The following is an 18,945-nucleotide window of genomic DNA, read 5'->3' as shown; positions in this document are numbered from 1 at the left end:
GGAAATTAAGTTCTGGATAGTACATATATTTTGGTTTACATGAGATAAACTGGCAAAATATTATGTCAAGTCAACCCCAAGTGGGATGCTGCAGAGTTTGAGGGTAACTGTGCACAAAAGCAGAGAAGCTTTAAACTTGTAGAATAGTAAGACAGCAGCACACTGATCCCCGATTTAATTGGTGAATACACATTTTTTTTTTTATTTTCCAGAGTGTAGGATTTAACTTGTTTTATGACATATACTGTACATGCTACCACATACATTGTTACAGTAGTAAGGAATAAGCAGTTATTATAGTCAGCCCACCCCAGATAACATTTTTAAATATTGACCGCTCCACACTGAGATTTTGTACAGAACATTTTAGATTTGTTTCTCATACATCATATCTAATTTGCTGAATCTCATCTGCTACTTTCTTATTACTGCTTCTCGTCCATTTTATTTGGCATTCGCCACATAATTACTTTTTTTCTCCCAAGCATTCCGGTGTCTTAGAAGAAGCTCTAGCATTTTTCGGCAGCCTAATTGGAATAGTCTGCTGTTGTTTTGAGGAGAATGAGAATTGTTTTGGTCTTTTTTTTAAATCAGTATTCTAGCTTTCTTTCTTACGTAAAGATTACATTTACAAAATCACAGACAGAGCATCGCTTCCTGAGTGAAAATGATTAAAGATGATAAAGACATGCTCTTCAAACTGGAATTTAAGTCTCTCTATGATTACAACTAAAATGCATAAAACACTCTTCACCTCAATATTAACATCAATTGTATGTTTTTTTTTTTGTGTTCCAATATAATGTTGAAAATAATTAAAGCTAACTAATAAAAAGCAGTTAATATGGGTAGACCTTACTTTCTTGGAACGAGACTCTTGAGTGCAAACAACCCTCCCACCATGTTCCTCACCAGCTGCCCCTGGGCCAGTCCCTTCTAGCATCTTTCAGAAGCAGCCTGACAACTACCTATCGTATCTCATATATACATCTCCCTCTTCTCAAATATCCATCCAAGTAGACAAATCTGTCTTCCTAAAGGCCAGTATAATACTTTTGTAGGCGCTTCATTATGCCAGAAAGGACAAGCTACTAGGACACTACATAATTTAAGATTTACTGTTAGACTAGGTCACGTCTTCTTACTAATAGGAGTCACTGAGTAACTGCAGAGCTGGATTCAGGTTCTAAAGTCGCTCTAGTTTGCTCAGAGCTAGTGAATTACACAAAGATGTTTGTTTCTGACCTGTATAATTAATTTTCTAACAAGATACGGATTAATGTCTGTTTAATATACAGCTCACACTTCTATTAAGGATTCTTTGTACAGCCAAATCCTATCTTTTTCATACAGAGCATCGCTAATGAAGACTAATGACTTTAAAAAATATTCCTGTATTGAAAAGGTTAGAGGCACAGGAGGAACTTTGTTGCACCAACATGAAATGTACTCTACTAAAGTATAGACACTTCAGCTGCATCTGTAGGAAATCAATAAAGGTCAGAGGGTATGCACCCATTTAACAACAAAGCTAATTAAGCTAATATTGTGCAAAATATATATATATACATTGCGGAAGAATTGCGGCACTCAAAGGGTCTTGTGGAAAAACTTTTTATTTGTATTTAAAGCAGGTTATGCAGATATCATACAAGTCAAGCACTTCAAAAACATGGGTTAGTGCCCCGATGTTTCATTGCCGATATAGGCATTTTTATCAAGGGCCCATGTTGTAATGAGTGGGTACCCACTCGTTACAACATGGGCCCTTGATAAAAATGCCTATATTTTTTATGTCTGCATAACCTGCTTTAAATACAAAGAAAAAGTTTTTTCACAAGACCCTTTGAGTGCCGCAATTCTTCTGCAATTTTTATCCACCCTGTTGGAGGCACCTGGGCAAAATTGAACAAAATACGGAGAGTGCTGGATCAACAAGAAATATATATATATATATATATATATATATATATATATATATATATATATATATATATATATATATATATATATATATATATATATATATATATATATATATATATATATATATATATATATATATATATATATGCCAGAATTGTCGGCGGCACTCAGGAAAATACACAACACACAGCCAGGCTGTGTGTTGTGTATTTCTTTTCCTGAGTGCCGCTGACAATTCTGGCTTGTATGAGGAGACACGGTTCGTGTAGTCCTACTTTGCAGATGGCAACGGGAGCAGTTATCTGCTGATTTCAGAGAGTTCCAGAACATATATATATATATATATATATATATATATATGTATGTGTCGGGCTGATATCTCAAGCAGTGCATGCATCTTATATGCTTGTGCGGCATAAGATGCATGCGATGATACAATCAACGAGATTTTTACATTGGAATCAATGTGAAACGGTCCCTGAGACCCAATTTAACATTTATTCCAATATAAAAAGCCCCCAAAACCAAAATTTTAATTGCTAACCCCCCCCCTCATGGGTGAAATGGCCCCCTCTTTGTTAACGCCACCCCACTATGGACGCCAACCCGAAGTGTGGCGAGCGCAGCGAGCCCCGCGTGGGGACGCGGAATACAAGTGAAGTAGTCCGCTGCGCTCGCCACACTATATAAAATCAACTCCATGCCGACGTGGATAGTGGGGGTATGAAAAGGTCGGAGGACGCGTACCGCCGCCCCTCGCCACGCTTCTTTTTTTTCAAAAGAACTGAGTCTTTACCTGTCAGAACTTTGGACACTAGTTCAACTATCTCCAAACGTTTTTGTAATAAATCAAGCTTTGACCCTGTCACCCATAATGTGGCCATACAAGGCTACATCAAAGCTTTGGATGCTCAAGTGATAGAGTCGCAATCTCCGCTAACTAAGCGGAGAAACAATCTTACAAAAGATGAATGGCAGGCCCTCAAGGACCTTAATGTCCACAGAGATGTAGTCATTAGGTCCGCGGACAAAGGGGGTGGGGTTGTCGTGCAAAAGGTCGATCAGTATTGTAAAGAGTAAATAGTTCTTAGTACAAGAAAGGAGCGTATTTATAAAAAAATATATATATTTTCTGAATAGAAATAAAATTCAATCAAAATGACATATATATATAGGACACTTCTGCACATACACAACATTTAAATTATCAGCAAATAACTGTATCATTCACAATGGAGCACACATAAGAATTTGGGCTTTCCAATATTTCTCTATTTAAATAGAGGGACTTATAGAGTGCGCTAGATGATAAAATTATAACTAAACCTAAAAAGTACCACCCAGCAGATTAGAATACAATTAAAAAAATGACACTATTATTATGTCATAATCAATGATAATATTTCCTTTGAATGTCAAATATCAGCATCTGATCACATAAGACACAGGATCCATTATTGCAGTAAAGTTGTTTATTCAAAAAACCCGCACTATGATCCCAGAATCCCCTAGAATTCCATTGATTTATTTAATTCCCAAGATTCACAAAGATTCGTTAAAACCCCCGGGCTGCCCAATCATTGCAGCAAGGGGCTTTCTGTTCTAATTGATCTCCACCTATTTTGATGGGTTATTTCAAACCTGTGTCCAAAGTCACCCAATATACTTGTTAGATACAACTACATTGTTATCTAATTTATTGGAATTACCACCGGTAACTGACGATGTGTTGACGTCAGCAGCCTGTACACCTCGATCCCTCATGGGGAAGGGATGCAGGCTCTAAGGCGATTTCTATGTGATCATCTACTGTATGTAGGAACTAACCTAGATCTGGTCTTGGAATTGTTGAAAATGATTATTTGAAGAAATTATTTTGCATAGGTTAATGATTTTTTTCTTGCAGGTCAGCGGGTATACAATGGGGTCCCCTGTGGCCCCATTGTATACCAATATTTTTATGTTCATGATTGGGGAGGCATTGTTTTTTCAAACCCTGAAGTAGCATAAAGTATCTTTTTTTATACAAGATTCATTGATGATCTGCTAATTTTGTGGAGGGGTAGAGTAATAGAAGTAATAGAGGTACATAATTTAAGTCCTTGCCCAATCAAATCCACATACAATATGAGTTAAGATGAAATTACTTATTTGGATGTCAAAATTGTAAAAAAAAGTTAACATGCTGTCAATATCGTTGTTTTCAAAGGAAACTGATCACAACAATTTATTGTTGTAGTAGTTTTATTCCAGTCCTTTAAAAGAAGGACTTCCGTGAGAAAATATACACGACTGCTACATGTGTGCATCTGTACTACCACTAAACATTCCTCGACATCGCTCATGGACACTTAACTTTGCCACAAAGAATATCCTGAGACAGTTTTGCATTGAAATGTTTGTACGTGTTTATTGTTCATTTTTGCATAAATCGATGTATATTACCATTGACAATACTGCTTGTTAACTGTACAGATGTACATTCATCCTCATTTGCTTGAATAAAAATTTACCCAATTAAAAATAAAAAAATAAAAAAGAAGGACTTCCGTACTCCCATTTTCTGAGTTATGAGAGTTAATGATAATGAACAAACTGCTATTAAACAAATTTAGAAGATATAGGCTAGATTCAGTGAACGCGGGTACCCCTCCTCATTATTTATGGATGCAAAAAAATGGATGGTGAAAATAAAACAGCCACACAGGACAGTAAACTTTTTCCATAGGTCACTATATTTAATCCTTGTAGTAAGGATACCAGTACAGTAGTAAAAAAAAAAACATTGTCCTTTAGTAAGCTCAGTTCAAACATTCGTTAATACTAGATTTTTGAATTGCTACAAGGGGAGTAGAAATTTGAGGGACTATCTAATCCAGACTGACATGTCAAAAACAGTAAGCAAGCCCAAACATTTTTTACAAGCCAGAAATGGATGTTTTGGTTGTGGGTGCACAACTTGTGGCTTCCTCATCAAAGGAGAGAATTTTTCACATCCTTTATCAGGAAAAATATCTTTAATATTAGGTTTCATCTAACATGTAAAATTAGATTGATATACCAAATGATATGTCCGTGCGGCATGTCTGATATTGGTTAAACGGAACAGACGTTCCGTGAAAGAATGGCCATGCAATAAAAAGAGCTTCTGAAACAGGAGACAGTGACCAGCCTGTCGCAAGACATTTTGTAGGAACAAAGCATAGTGCAACATCTATTAGGTACCAGATAATTGATTATGTTCCACAGTTAAAACGGGGAGGTGATCGTGGGGCACTGTTACTTAGAAAAGATTGTCAATAGATTATACGTATAAAACATTAGCACCTTATGAACAGAATGATCAGTTGATATTAGGTTGTTTTTGAGCTAATTAGCCCATATGTTATGTTACTGCCAGTCTCTCTTTTTTGCTATGCAGTGTTAAGTGTTTTTTTATATACATTAGGGGTGAGAGGGATTGCTATGCATCTGGAACACATTATGCATACATCTTGGTGTCCCTGGCGACAGGAACATCATAATGACATCATTAATGCGCTGCCAGACCGAGTGAGCAGTCCCGAGTCCGGAAGTACGGCTTTCACTATGGGTGATGTATGTCTACTTAAAGGTATGTTTTATATGTTATTTGTAAGCCTGATGACAATGTGTGAAATACATTGAACCGTAGCTGGAGTTTCAGCCTTTGTGTACAGCTTCTTATTCTATTGAAAGTCCTGGAGTGCTGTCGGTATGCTTAGCTATAAACATACACACACATACAGCAAAATAAATGGTGAGAAATGAATTACAAATGTATCAATGTAGTTGGCAACTGAAATATTTGAGGAGAGTATATTCTGAAAGGCAGATATTTGTGAAGAAACTCCAAATCACAATGTACCAGTTATTTCCCTCTGCCTTTGGAGTCTATTTACTATTGGTTGGTGAGAGGCATGATCTCTTCTATAACAGATTATAACAGCGATAAAATATTCTGTTTTGCTGGGGTGGCGGAGTGATACTGATCCCAAAAGAACAATCCCAAAAGTCTTCAAACTTGCATGACCCATGTTTGCACATGCAAACACAGACGTTAATTTGCAGTTCTACTAAAATTACATAAAACTACATAAAAGGATAAAAAATAGAAAAATAAATATATTAAAATAATTTTTTTTTGTTTATCTGAAGATAAATTGCTATTTAATAAGAAAGCATATTTTTTCCTGAACATTTGATAGTTTTTATAAAAGTTTTATGTTTTTGTAGGAAAAAAAAAACTTCATATTTTACCATCACCGTAAAAGGGAACTGCAAAGTGTGCCAGGCACAGCATGACACATTGACTGGAGCATGGCAAAGCAAGCCATAAGAGAGGATGCAGTACACAAATTGTGGGTCTAAGTGACACTGACTAAGTGTACTGTGTCCCCAAGCATGGCTCACTGCGATTGCCATGCTGTGGGTACGGTGCCTCGATGCGCTCGGCACACTATTACATTCTGCCACCCCGTCATAGTGGATGGTGGAGTATGAAATGCTGCCTGTCAAAGCGTCGGCTCCAAATTTTTTAAAAGAACGCACGTCAACCTTTTCCATGTCGACCTTTTGACACTGTAGATCAAATGACTGCATACCCTTAATATCAATAATAAGAAAGAGCTTATTGCAGATTTTAGAAGACTACGGCAAATTCATCACTTTCCGGTCCAAATTGACAGAACTGACTTTGAACATCTCTATAGGTTTAAGTTTTTGGGTACTTATATTTCTGAGGACCCAACCTGGTTTGTAAATATTAGGAACTTGGTTAAAAAGGCTCATCAACATCTTTTTTTCCTTAGAGGCCTAAAAAGACACTGCTTATCTGTACATAAATTGAAGAACTTCTATTGCTGTACGGTTGAAAGTATCTTAACAAGTTGCGCGACTGTATGGCATGGGAGCTGTACAGTAATGGAGCGTAAGATGTTTCAGTGGGTACTAAAGACAGCTGTGGATTGTAGGGACTTCTCTTCTGACGGTGGTGGATATTGAGAACAAATGTTGCTTGTGAGGGCCATGGAACATTTTGAAGGATCCAATTTACCCGGCTCAGGGATTGTTTACCCCTTTTGCCGTCCGAAAGATGTTTTAGATGCCTAAAGGCTAAAACAAGCAGACAAAAGAATAGCTTCGTTCAAAGAGCGGATGTGGCATTAAATTCTGGCATCTGATAGGGCAGGTCTCGTTCTTTTTTTAATGCAGTGTGTGGGTTGGGATATAAATTGCTGTATATTATATCTGGTTGATGCTAAAACTGTTTTGTTTTGTTGCTATGTTATACATGTTAATAAAGTGAATTGTATTGTAAACAAGAACATTTTAAAACATTGTAACATCTTAAAAAAGATTAGATCATAGATCCAAATTACTTCTGTTCCTTCTCTGATCAATACATTTCTCTGCATGTATTGGGATCACTTGTACAGACTACCTTGCTGGCTGTGCATGCTTGCAATAGTACATTGTGTGTATTATACAGTCACATGATCAGACAATATATTTACCGTTTTGACGTCTCAGCCATCTTTTTCACAATGTTTTTTATTTTTTCTGCTGAGGTAGTATACGTGATTTTTTCCAATAAATGAAAGTCTTCCTCATGAAACTCATCTAAGTTAATGTCACTCAATAGCTAAAAAGAAATAATATGTTAGACAGAAAATGATATTCAGCCATTAATAAAAAATAAAAAAAAACACTCTCAAGCCAATGGGGAAATATTTGAATAGATTTTTTAATCTCAGATTTGGCAAATGACTAATTTAGAAATACTAATAAATCTTTATTTTATAGCATATAATAATCATTATGCACCACCCATAATGTTCCTGGGGAAAGTCAGGGTAAGTAAAATGAGAGTCTACCAAGGCCCTTATTTTGACATGCCACTCTCAGCATAGACGTTAAGCGGTCCCACGCAATTCCTGACATAGCCCAACTCCCGCCTGCCCCGCACCCTGAGAGCGGCCGGCACTTACTACCTGGCACCTACGCTCAGAGCCAACAGCCCCTCCATCAAACCCTTGTGATGGGAGAGAGGACTGACGGGGGAAAGTGCAGGCTGCACAGGGGAGCCAGGTAGTAACCGCATTACACAAGTTTCTTATATTCATTATAGATTAGTGTTTGGGTCAATGGGTGTGTGTGCATGGCTATGAGTATGTGTGTATAGCTGTGTGTGTGCGCGCATGTAATATAAATATATATATATATATATATTGAATGGACAGGTGCAGGAAAGGTGTATCAAGCTCAAACCATGGTTTCAAGCAGCCCTCTGTTGCACAACAGTGTATTGCAAAGGGTTAATATTCACCATTAGTAGGCGGTACACCTTTATAGAGAATAACCATATAGTATACTGTATATGTATAGAGTATAAACAAGTGCTTATAATAGCGCTAAAGGAGAGATAATGTAGTTATATTAGTGATTATAGGGAATTAACACTATTACTCGTATCACCTGTCTGTTACATATTGCACTAGTTGTTTATAGTACTCATATTTATTTCAGCTCAAAAATACACAGACTGTTGGTGGTAAATGGAGGAGTACTGTACAATCCACTGGTGGTTACCTCAACACTGGTGTAGATGTCAGTAGGAGTGTGGCGTCCGTGTGACACAGTGCAGCTCTCTGAACTCTTTCCTGCATCTGTCCTGGCCTCTGAATGCTGCTATGTGCGTGCACCACCTGATCTAGCTAAAATTTCCCATTGAACGTTTCAAGCGCTGCCAAACGTAGTGGCACGAGACTAAGGTTCTTTCTCAGTTGTATATTTAGATACATATTAAATAACTTATTATAATTTGTGTTAAACATTTACACTATTAATTGCCTCATTATCTGGGTTTTTTTTTGGTGGCATGACGATTTTAAGGAAAAAGTGACCTATGATTTAATTTCTACATATCATTATGCATACTTTGGTATAAAAAAAAAATTGGACAAATTAGGATAACTTTTATATACATACAGTACAAAAAGAATCGTCCTTGAGTTTGGCTGGAATTATAAGCACACAGCTTTATATCACTTCTAATATTTTGCAGCGTTTTGTTTGTATTTTGTTTGTCACAAGGAAACCATAATAATCATAATCCATTTTAATGTATATCCATTAAAAATCATGTTTTAAAACTGTATTGACATAAGAACATTTCTCTATGCTTAAAGGGTGCCCCCAAAGAGTTTTCTTTTTTCGCTTTCCCTCCTTTGGTCCTATTATTACATTATTGTATAACTCAGGCATGCACCACTGATAGTCACCTAAAAATGCACAATATGAAATAACTATTCCAAATGTGCACTGTGATACAAACACCTCGAGTTTGAGGTCTATGTCAGTTACCATAGAGAAATAAATTACTATATTAGCACTATTGAAAGTAGCATCATACCACTGACCAGTGAGGTATTGCTCTCAAATGTTTCCACTCCCCCTATCCCTTATAACGTTCGACTATTAAAATACACCCAGGATTACTTTTTAAAAAGTTTTCAGTACCAAAAAAACAAGCTATTAATCCTCTAAGGAACTCAGCTGTTGTTTTTTTTTTCCCACACCACAAGTACCTCCTCCAATTAATACCTTCAAATTCTTGCAAACACACAGTTTAAAGAATTCTCACTCTCAACATGCCCATGAATTTAGAAAACACCTAATCATTTTTAAAAGCTTCTACTGGCTGTCTCTGATGTACTCTAGGTTTACTCACAAACTGGCATAATGTATCCCCAAAAATGATGGCATACCTGTCCATAATTAGTTACATGCAATTATGTGACTAGGCAAAAGTGTAACATTGACACCAATGCCTGTCTAAGAAGTAGTTCTGTGTTCCAACTTAGGGGGTTATGCAGACCTGATCACTGCATAAGCATATGGATGATTCCAAACAGCGGCAAAAATCAGGAAGCCGGTGTTTGTGGGTGGTAGCCGATTTCCTGCGAGTGTCAGGAAAAAATGCAGGCATGCCAAGGTGAGCCAAGCCTGTTTCTATTGTAGACTTGTGGAAATGTTAAGATTACACATTGGGGTATATTCAATGCTCTGACAGCGAGCTATGATGGCAGGCAGTGCCAATATTTCGCTATCAGTATTCAATTGACCCCCCCTCATTCACTCGCAATTTCCACCTTGCTGGTTCTTTTCAGGAAGGTAAAAACGGCGAGTGCGGCCATCAAAACGGTGGGGCTCGCTACAAGCAGGCAGTGAACAAAATGCAGCATTTGCAGTGAACCTCGACGTTTAACCCCTTCCCGACATTTGACGTATATATACGTCATGGCCGGGATGTACTTCCCGACACATGACGTATATATACGTCATGACTTTAAACTGTCCCCGCGTCTATAGACGCGGGGACAGAGGGACGATGTCTGCTGTCCCTGACAGCAGACATGTCCCTGCATGCCCAGGGGGGGCGGCGATGCCGCCCCCCCCATCGGCGATCGCTGTGATTGGCTGTTCAATGTGAACAGCCAGTCGCAGCGTTTTCCTGTGTTACCGGCGAATCAGACGCTCGGTAACACAGGTGTCAATCACCGCCGGGTGTGAGGGGGCATGAGGGGGTCATCGGTGACGACGACACCTCACCCCACCTGCCCCCAAGGCTGTGATTGGCTCGTCGGACCGACGAGCCAATCACAGCCAAGGCGCGCCATTTAAACTAACGGTGACTGCGCTGCAGACGCCATTCCGGTCTGGAATTGCGTGCAGAGCGGTCACCGGCCACTCTGTCCTGCTATACATACCTGAACCTTGCCTGATACTTACCTGATCACCGCTGATCACCGCTGGTAGCGTGCTGCCAGCAGCTGGATGCTTCCTGGATCTTGTGACTTCCTGTGTGCTGCTGCTGCAGTGTCATAGAGTCACAGATAGTGATAGATAGTGTGAGATAGTGAGAGATAGTGACAGAGAGTGATAGAGAGTGCTATATTTTGTGTCTGCTGCACCCCCTTTTGTGCTGATCACTATATCTGAGCTGATCAGCAACTTTTTGGGGGTGCAGAGGTTTTTTTTTTATATATATATACACCTGTCAGTTGCACCAAAGGTTGTGCTGCCTGTGCAACTGACTGCTGCCCCCCCTGCTGCCCCCCCTTTTGTGCTGATTAGTTTAAATTAATTAATCAGCAACTTTTTGGGGGTCCAGGTTTTTTTTTTTTATATATATATACCTGTCAGTTGCACCAAAGGTTGTGCTGCGTGTGCAACTGACTGCTGCCCCCCCTGCTGCCCCCCTTTTGTGCTGATTAGTTTAAATTAATTAATCAGCAACTTTTTATATACCCTGTCAGGTTGCACCCACAGTTGTGTGTCTGCTGCCCCTCACTGCTAATCAGTGTTGCATCACTGCATCACTGATCTGCATTTTTTTTTTTTGGAGAGTGCAGTGGGGTTTTGTTTTTACACCCACGTTGCTTTTGTGGGTGTCCTGTGGCCGCTGAGCGCTGATCAGTGACGTACAATCACTAAACAGCATTTTTGGCACAGGGTTGATATAATTTTTTTTCTGCAGTTTTTTTAAATTGTTTTTTTTTTTTTGGAGAGTGCTGTGGTATATTTTTTTAAATTGTTTTTACACCCACGTTGCTTTTGTGGGTGTCCTGTGGCCGCTGATCAGTGACGTACATCACTGAACAACATTTTTGGCACAGGGTTGATATAATTTTTTTTCTGCAGTTTCTAAATTTTTTTTTTTGTTGTTTTTACACCCACGTTGCTTTTGTGGGTGTCCTGTTGCCTTTGAGCGCTGTTCAGTGACGGTCATTACTGACCAACATCTGTGCTCAATTTTTGTCGCAGGACCTTTTTTTTTTTTTTTTAACCCCTTCAATTTTTTTTTTTTTTTAACCCCTTCAATTTTTTTTTTTTTTTAACCCCTTCAATTTTTTTTTTTTTTATTGGGAGCAAATTCCTGTATAAAGTATTTTTTTTTTCTGCACTACATACACACTACACACTACATACCCCCCGTGTTGAAATAAAGTTTGTACCCCCCCTACACTATACACGTGTTGAAACATTACACTTACAGAAACACAAAAATAAAAATGGCATCCCAAATGTCATCCCAAATGTCATCCCAGTCATCTAGAAGAATGTATTCAGCGGAGGAGGCATATGCCATGCTTGCCTCTGACTCTGACACAGCCAGTGATGCAAGCGGGGAATTTGAAGGATTCGTCTTAAGCTCCTCTTCCTCCTCTGGTGATGAGGGACCCCCTCAAAGACGCCCCCGTAGAGCAGCTGAGACCCCCCCCAAATGATTGATCCCGTATGGACCCCACCACCAGGCAATTTTGAGCCCCAGGTTCCTGAGTTTTTGGCCATCCCAGGAATCCAATTTGATTCAACAGGTCTCAGAGAAATTGACTTTTTCAAATTATTTTTCTCTGATGATTTTATAAATTTAATGGTGGACCAAAGTAATTTATATGCCCAGCAGTTTATTGCTCAAAACCCCACGTCATCATTTGCTAGGTGGACCCCTGTAGATGCAGTAGAGATGATGACGTTTTGGGGTCTGGTGTTACATATGGGCATAGTAAAAAAGCCAGAAATTAGGCAATATTGGAGTACAGATGTTCTGTACAGCACCCCATTTTACCGTATGGCCATGACTCAGACTTGTTTTGAGATAATCCTTAAATTTTTACATTACACCGATAATGCACAGTGCCCACCCAGAGATGATCCCACCTTTGACCGGCTATTCAAAGTCAGGCCGGTCATTGATCATTTCAGTGCCAAATTTGCAGAGATGTACATCCCTGAAAAATGTATTTGTATCGACGAGTCCCTTATACATTTTAAAGGAAGGGTTAAATTCCGCCAGTACCTTCCCAGTAAGAGGGCACGGTATGGCATAAAAATGTATAAACTGTGTGAAAGCACCTCAGGGTACACCCACAGGTTTAGGGTATATGAAGGGAAGGATTCAAGAATTGAACCGCCAGAATGCCCCCCCTCCCTCGTAGGTGTTAGTGGAAAAATTGTCTGGGATTTAGTGCACCCCTTCCAGGATAAAGGTTATCACCTCTATGTGGATAACTTTTACACTAGCATCCCCCTGTTTAAGGCCCTTGGTTCAAGAGGTACAGCAGCTTGCGGTACTGTGCGCAAGAACCAAAGAGGCCTCCCAAAAACGCACATTGCCCAAGTACTGAGAAGGGGTGAAAGCAGGGGAATATGCAACGAAAATATGTTGTTGGTCAAATATAAGGACAAGAGGGATGTCCTTATACTGACAACAATTCATGGAGACAGTACCACCTCCATCCCTGTACGAGGTACCAGTACCCACACCTCAAAATAAGAAAGGATACTATTTTCCACTGTGAAACTTGCCCCGACAAACCCGGCCTATGTATAAAGGAGTGTTTTAAAATATACCACACATCTATGGATTATTAGGTTAATCATTTCACCGTGCTTCGGGGGTCTTGCTAATGCCACATAGCACCAACCATTCATTCCACCAGAATCTGAGCTGCAAAATCCAAAAATCACTCCTTCCCTTCTGAGTCCTGCCATGCACCCAACTGGTATTTTTGGTCACATGTGAGGCATTGCCGTACTCGGGAGAAATTGGGGCACAGATTTTGGGGTGCTTTGTCTCCTTCATTCCTTGTGAAAATGAAAAATTTTGAGCCAGAACTGCATTTTTGTGTAAAAAATGTAATTTTTCATTTGCACAGCCCAGTTGTATCAAAATTGGTGAAACCCCTGGGGGTTTGAAATGTACACTATACCCCTAGATGAATTCCCTGAGGGGTGTAGTTTGCAAAATGGGGTCACTTAAGGGGGGTTCCACTGTATTGGTGCTTCGGGGGTCTTGCTAATGCGACATAGCACCCACCAACATTCCACCAGAATCTGAGCTGCAAAATCCAAAAATCACTCCTTCCCTTCTGAGTCCTGCCATTTTTTGGTCACACATGAGGCATTGCCGTACTCGGGAGAAATTGGGGCACAGATTTTGGGGTGCTTTGTCTCCTTCATTCCTTGTGAAAATGAAAAATTTTGAGCCAGAACTGCATTTTTGTGTAAAAAATGTAATTTTTCATTTGCACAGCCCAGTTGTACCACAATTGGTGAAACCCCTGGGGGTTTTAAATGTACACTATACCCCTAGATGAATTCCCTGAGGGGTGTAGTTTGCAAAATGGGGTCAATTGTGGGGGGGTTCCACTGTATTGGTGCTTCGGGGGTCTTGCTAATGCGACATAGCACCCACCAACATTCCACCAGAATCTGAGCTGCAAAATCCAAAAATCACTCCTTCCCTTCTGAGTCCTGCCATGCACCCAAATGGTATTTTTTGGTCACATGTGAGGCATTGCCGTACTCGGGAGAAATTGGGGCACAGATTTTGGGGTGCTTTGTCTCCTTCATTCCTTGTGAAAATGAAAAATTTTGAGCCAGAACTGCATTTTTGTGTAAAAAATGTAATTTTTCATTTTCACTGCCCAGTTGCATCAAAATTGGTGAAACCCCTGGGGGTTTGAAATGTACACTATACCCCTAGATGAATTCCCTGAGGGGTGTAGTTTGCAAAATGGGGTCACTTGTGGGAGGGTTCCACTGTATTGGTGCTTCGGGGGTCTTGCTAATGCGACATAGCACCCACCAACATTCCACCAGAATCTGAGCTGCAAAATCCAAAAATCACTCCTTCCCTTCTGAGTCCTGCCATGCACCCAAATGGTATTTTTTGGTCACATGTGAGGCATTGCCGTACTCGGGAGAAATTGGGGCACAGATTTTGGGGTGCTTTGTCTCCTTCATTCCTTGTGAAAATGAAAAATTTTGAGCCAGAACTGCATTTTTGTGTAAAAAATTTAATTTTTCATTTTCACTGCCCAGTTGTATCAAAATTGGTGAAACCCCTGGGGGTTTGAAATGTACACTATACCCCTAGATGAATTCCCTGAGGGGTGTAGTTTGCAAAATGGGGTCACTTGTGGGGGGGTTCCTAACTTTTAGCATCTTATGGTGCCTAGAAACCTACATGGTGCCTAAAAAATAATCTCATAAAAAGGAGGCTCCAAAATCAAGTAGGTGCTCCTTCTATTATGAAGCCTGTGGTTTGGTCAACGTGCACACTAGGGCCACATATAGGATATTTATGAAAACAAAATAATTGGGGGAATCAATTTTTAGTCACATTTCTCTAGTAAAATCTACTGTGTTCCTTAGAAAAATGTATTAAAATTGCAAATCTGCAAAAAAAATGAAATTTTGAAATTTCACCTACACTTTGTTTTAATTCCTGTGAAACACCTAAAGGGTTAACAAACTTCCAAAATGCTGTTTTGAATACTGTGAGGGGTGCAGTTTTTGAAATGGCATCATTTATGGGGGTGTCTCACATACAAGTCCCTCAAAGTCACATCAGAACTGAACTGGTCCCTAAAAAAATCAGTGTTTGAAATTTTCTTGAAAATTTGAGAATTTGCTATTCATATTTTAAGCCTCCTAGTGTCCAAAAAAATTAAAAGGAGGCTGAAATAATGATGGAAACATAAAGTAGACATATGGTCTATGTTAGTTATTAACTATTTTGAGTGGTATGATTATTTGTCTCACAAGCAGAAAATTTAACATTTTGAAAATTGCTGAATTTTCTATTTTTTTACGACATTTTGGTATTTTTCACAAAAAAACACAGACTGTATCGACCCAAATTTACCACTAACTTGAAGTACAATGTGTCACGAGAAAACAATCTCAAAATCACTGGGATAAGTAAAAGCAAAAAAAAGTTATCCCCACTTAAGTGATACATGTCAGATTTGAAAAAAAGGGCTCTGTCAGGAAGGCAAAAACTGGCTGTGTCAGGAAGGGGTTAAGGGAATCTAACCGTTTAATTGAATGCAGCGAGCAGCCGGCAAGGGGGTTTGATGGCAAGGATTGCTTGTTTTCAGCGATCCGCAATGAAAACAAGCCATCCTCGCCTCATGAACCCCCCTGGCCGGCGGCATTGAATATCGCCCATTGACTGCATATGCTCGAAAAATCATTAAATGGAGAGTGAGTGGCATACGTATTTGAAACTGTACGATGATCGCCGATATTTTCACAAGCCATTTGCGGACATACACAGGACTGGCTTTCACTGTGTCTGAGTGGCTACTATCTGATCGCAGGGCACTGCAAAATCGCACAGCCTCGATCATGTCTGAATAACTCCTAGCACTTGCAAAAACAAGGAAATTTCACTTTTATTAAAATCTCCCTATACAAATGTGTTGTACAAAGAAAAACCCTTTTTTAACACTAAAATACATGGGATACACAGATCTAGGTTTTTTTCTAAACTTATCGCGGCATTTAAGTATTCTTAACTGGGATTGGGATTCATTTGACTGACGTAGGCGATTCAAACCACAGATAAGTGCCGATTTGCAGGGCTAGAAGGATAGTCCTAGTGCCCACGATAATATACTGCAGGTAATTCCATAATGGCCATAGGCAGACTATGGTGAAAGAAAGTGGTTCATGCTCTGGTGAACACATCCGCACAAGGACAAAGGTGAATATAAACCTGACAAAGAAGTATGATATGGAGATGGTGAGGGGCAGGTTCAAAAACTTGATCATAACCACCATAAGCAAACTGCTTTTCATTGGCTGTGAATGCACTGCTAACACTTTATTTCACAGGAAAATTTTATGCTTTGTGTATGTGTTTTGTATTTTGTTTTTATTGTATCTGAAACAAAAATGGTTTCTGCTGTATGTGATGGATTGCTAAGATTGCATGTGAAATAACAGTCTTTGATAAAGCTCCTATTTGGGAGAGAAACATGTCCGCTACCTTCTGTTATTTTGCCACTTGACTTCTAATTATACACATTGCCATCAGCTTACACCTACACTCGACGCACAGGAATTCAACAGCGGCTATCTTTGAAACCCTGGAAGCTGAATTAGCATACTGCCTGCTGTTTTGTTCTGTCACCTACAACAGCTCTCAGAGAATATTGGAGGAGCTGTACACTGTGAATGGCTGAATTACTGGAACATGGACTTTCCAGCATACAGTAGGAGCAAGTTTCATCTTTGCTCCTTTGGCCATGGTTAGCCATGGTCAAAGGAGCAAAGATGAAACTTGCTCCTACTGTAGGAGCACAATTTCAATTCCAGATTTCTGTGGTAAATAGACTCTGTCATAATACTGGAATGTCAGTTGATTTCTACTCAACGGTGAAGGTCGACAGCCAAGAAACCACCATTATCAGAACTGGTAGCGGTAACCATATTAATTTTATCATTTCTGTGGATAAGCCAGATTTCGATTATACAGAGGATATAATTCAATTAACACTGCATACCAGTGACACTTTTGTATTAATTTTATATGTACTTTTAAAAAAACTTTATATATCAGTTTTAAAGCATCCGTGTCTTGATTGTTGTGCTCCGCCATACTAGGAATCCAGTACATTGTTATATTATCTATTCATTAGGAGTAAAGTACCAACACACTTCTATCTTAGGAATAGCAACTGACTATTTTCAAGCAAAACAATCCGTATGTGACATACGTCTGCTGAAAAGAAGATCTGCTTTTACATATGACTATTCACACCCGTCAGGCTGCAATTTTTCTGTATAATGTAATCTTAATGACCACAGGTACGACTAAGATGCATGCGCATGCTGGCACGGGCACACAACATCACCAAACTTGATACACTTGCGCTTAGTCTTAACCAAGATGAGCGTGGCTGTTATATGTATAAAGAAAAATAAATACTGTAGGTTCAGCACTTTAAGTACATTTGTCTCCAAAATCTGTCTCTCCAACTGAAACTGTTCCCACTCACGAGTCTTATTGATTATTTGGACTACAACGGTTTCTACATAAAATAACTAATAGACTGCCATCCTATGCTAAGCCATTTCCTGATCCTTTATTGGCTGTATAAGGCAGTGGCCAGAAATCATTTAATTGATAGCACAATAAATACAATAAAAACAAACAGTTTCATCTCACGGCAAAAATAATAGCCAAAAGAATGTAAAACAAGAGAGGAGGGAAAAAAAGTAGAAAAATGCCAATTTCAATATCTCAGTGATAATGTGAAAATAAAATGCATTAAATTTACTTGAAGCGTTAAACTATCCATTAAAGACTTATATAATTATCTTCAAAGCACAGTGTAATAATTGCCTGTAAGCCTTTATTTATGGTTAAATGGCATGCACAGCAGCACTAGATAGCCCATAAACCACAGCACTTAACTCTCTTTAACTGCATACACTTATGATTAGGCCATATTTCTTCCAGTACTACAAAGAATCAACAATTTCACTCCATCCAAGAATTAAATGTAGCAAAAGGGATGCAGACAGCATTGAAAATGTACAATTGTGTTCCCAAGTGAACTCACGATCACTGTTTAAGATATTGCAGTAAGTGCATCAAAATGAAAAATAAATCAGCATTCACTTTATAGGTGTAGTATCCCTTATATGAAATGCTTATGACCATGAGCATTTTGGATAAGGGGTCATTTGGATCTTGTAATTACATTACGTCCAACCTGAGAGGTATCCTTGGTCCCAATGCACAGGTCACGTCATGGCGTCACCAGCGCAATGCATCATCTGGACTGTGAATGCCTCTGAAGATGGACGCCGAGGAACCAGGTGAGTATGAAAAATGCTTACAAGGGGTAAACCCCCCAATAACAGGATACCCAGAAAACAAATATTTTGGTTTTTCGATATACAGATGAGGGACACTCAACCTATATTACTTTAACAATAAAATATAAACACACAACATAAATTAGTACAAATTCTAATGTTATTTTGCAATATATAATATCAACAGGGTACAGGTGAAAATTGTAATGTTAATCTACAAAGCTCTCAGTTATGTCACAGAGGTATCTAGGATCATACTGTAGGTCGACAGTAAATAGGTTGACATGGTCGATATAGAAAAGGTTGACAGACAAAAGG

The 18,945-nt window shown here is 39.1% G+C and overlaps 1 protein-coding gene across 1 annotated transcript in view; it reads right to left on the bottom strand.

The window, feature by feature from the left end:
• Positions 1-18,945, bottom strand: part of UGGT2 (UDP-glucose glycoprotein glucosyltransferase 2) — a 290,033-nt gene that overhangs the window by 104,170 nt on the left and 166,918 nt on the right. The window contains exon 23 of the mRNA XM_083168784.1: positions 7,461-7,588. Within this exon, the coding sequence (XP_083024910.1) occupies positions 7,461-7,588 (128 nt within the window). The remainder of the gene's footprint in view (positions 1-7,460; positions 7,589-18,945) is intronic.

Source organism: Crinia signifera, chromosome 2 (assembly GCF_055691185.1).
Source record: "Crinia signifera chromosome 2, ASM5569118v1, whole genome shotgun sequence".
Taxonomy (NCBI): domain Eukaryota; kingdom Metazoa; phylum Chordata; class Amphibia; order Anura; family Myobatrachidae; genus Crinia; species Crinia signifera.
Note: the sequence above shows the minus strand (reverse complement) of the source record. Positions and strands in the feature narration are given on the sequence as shown.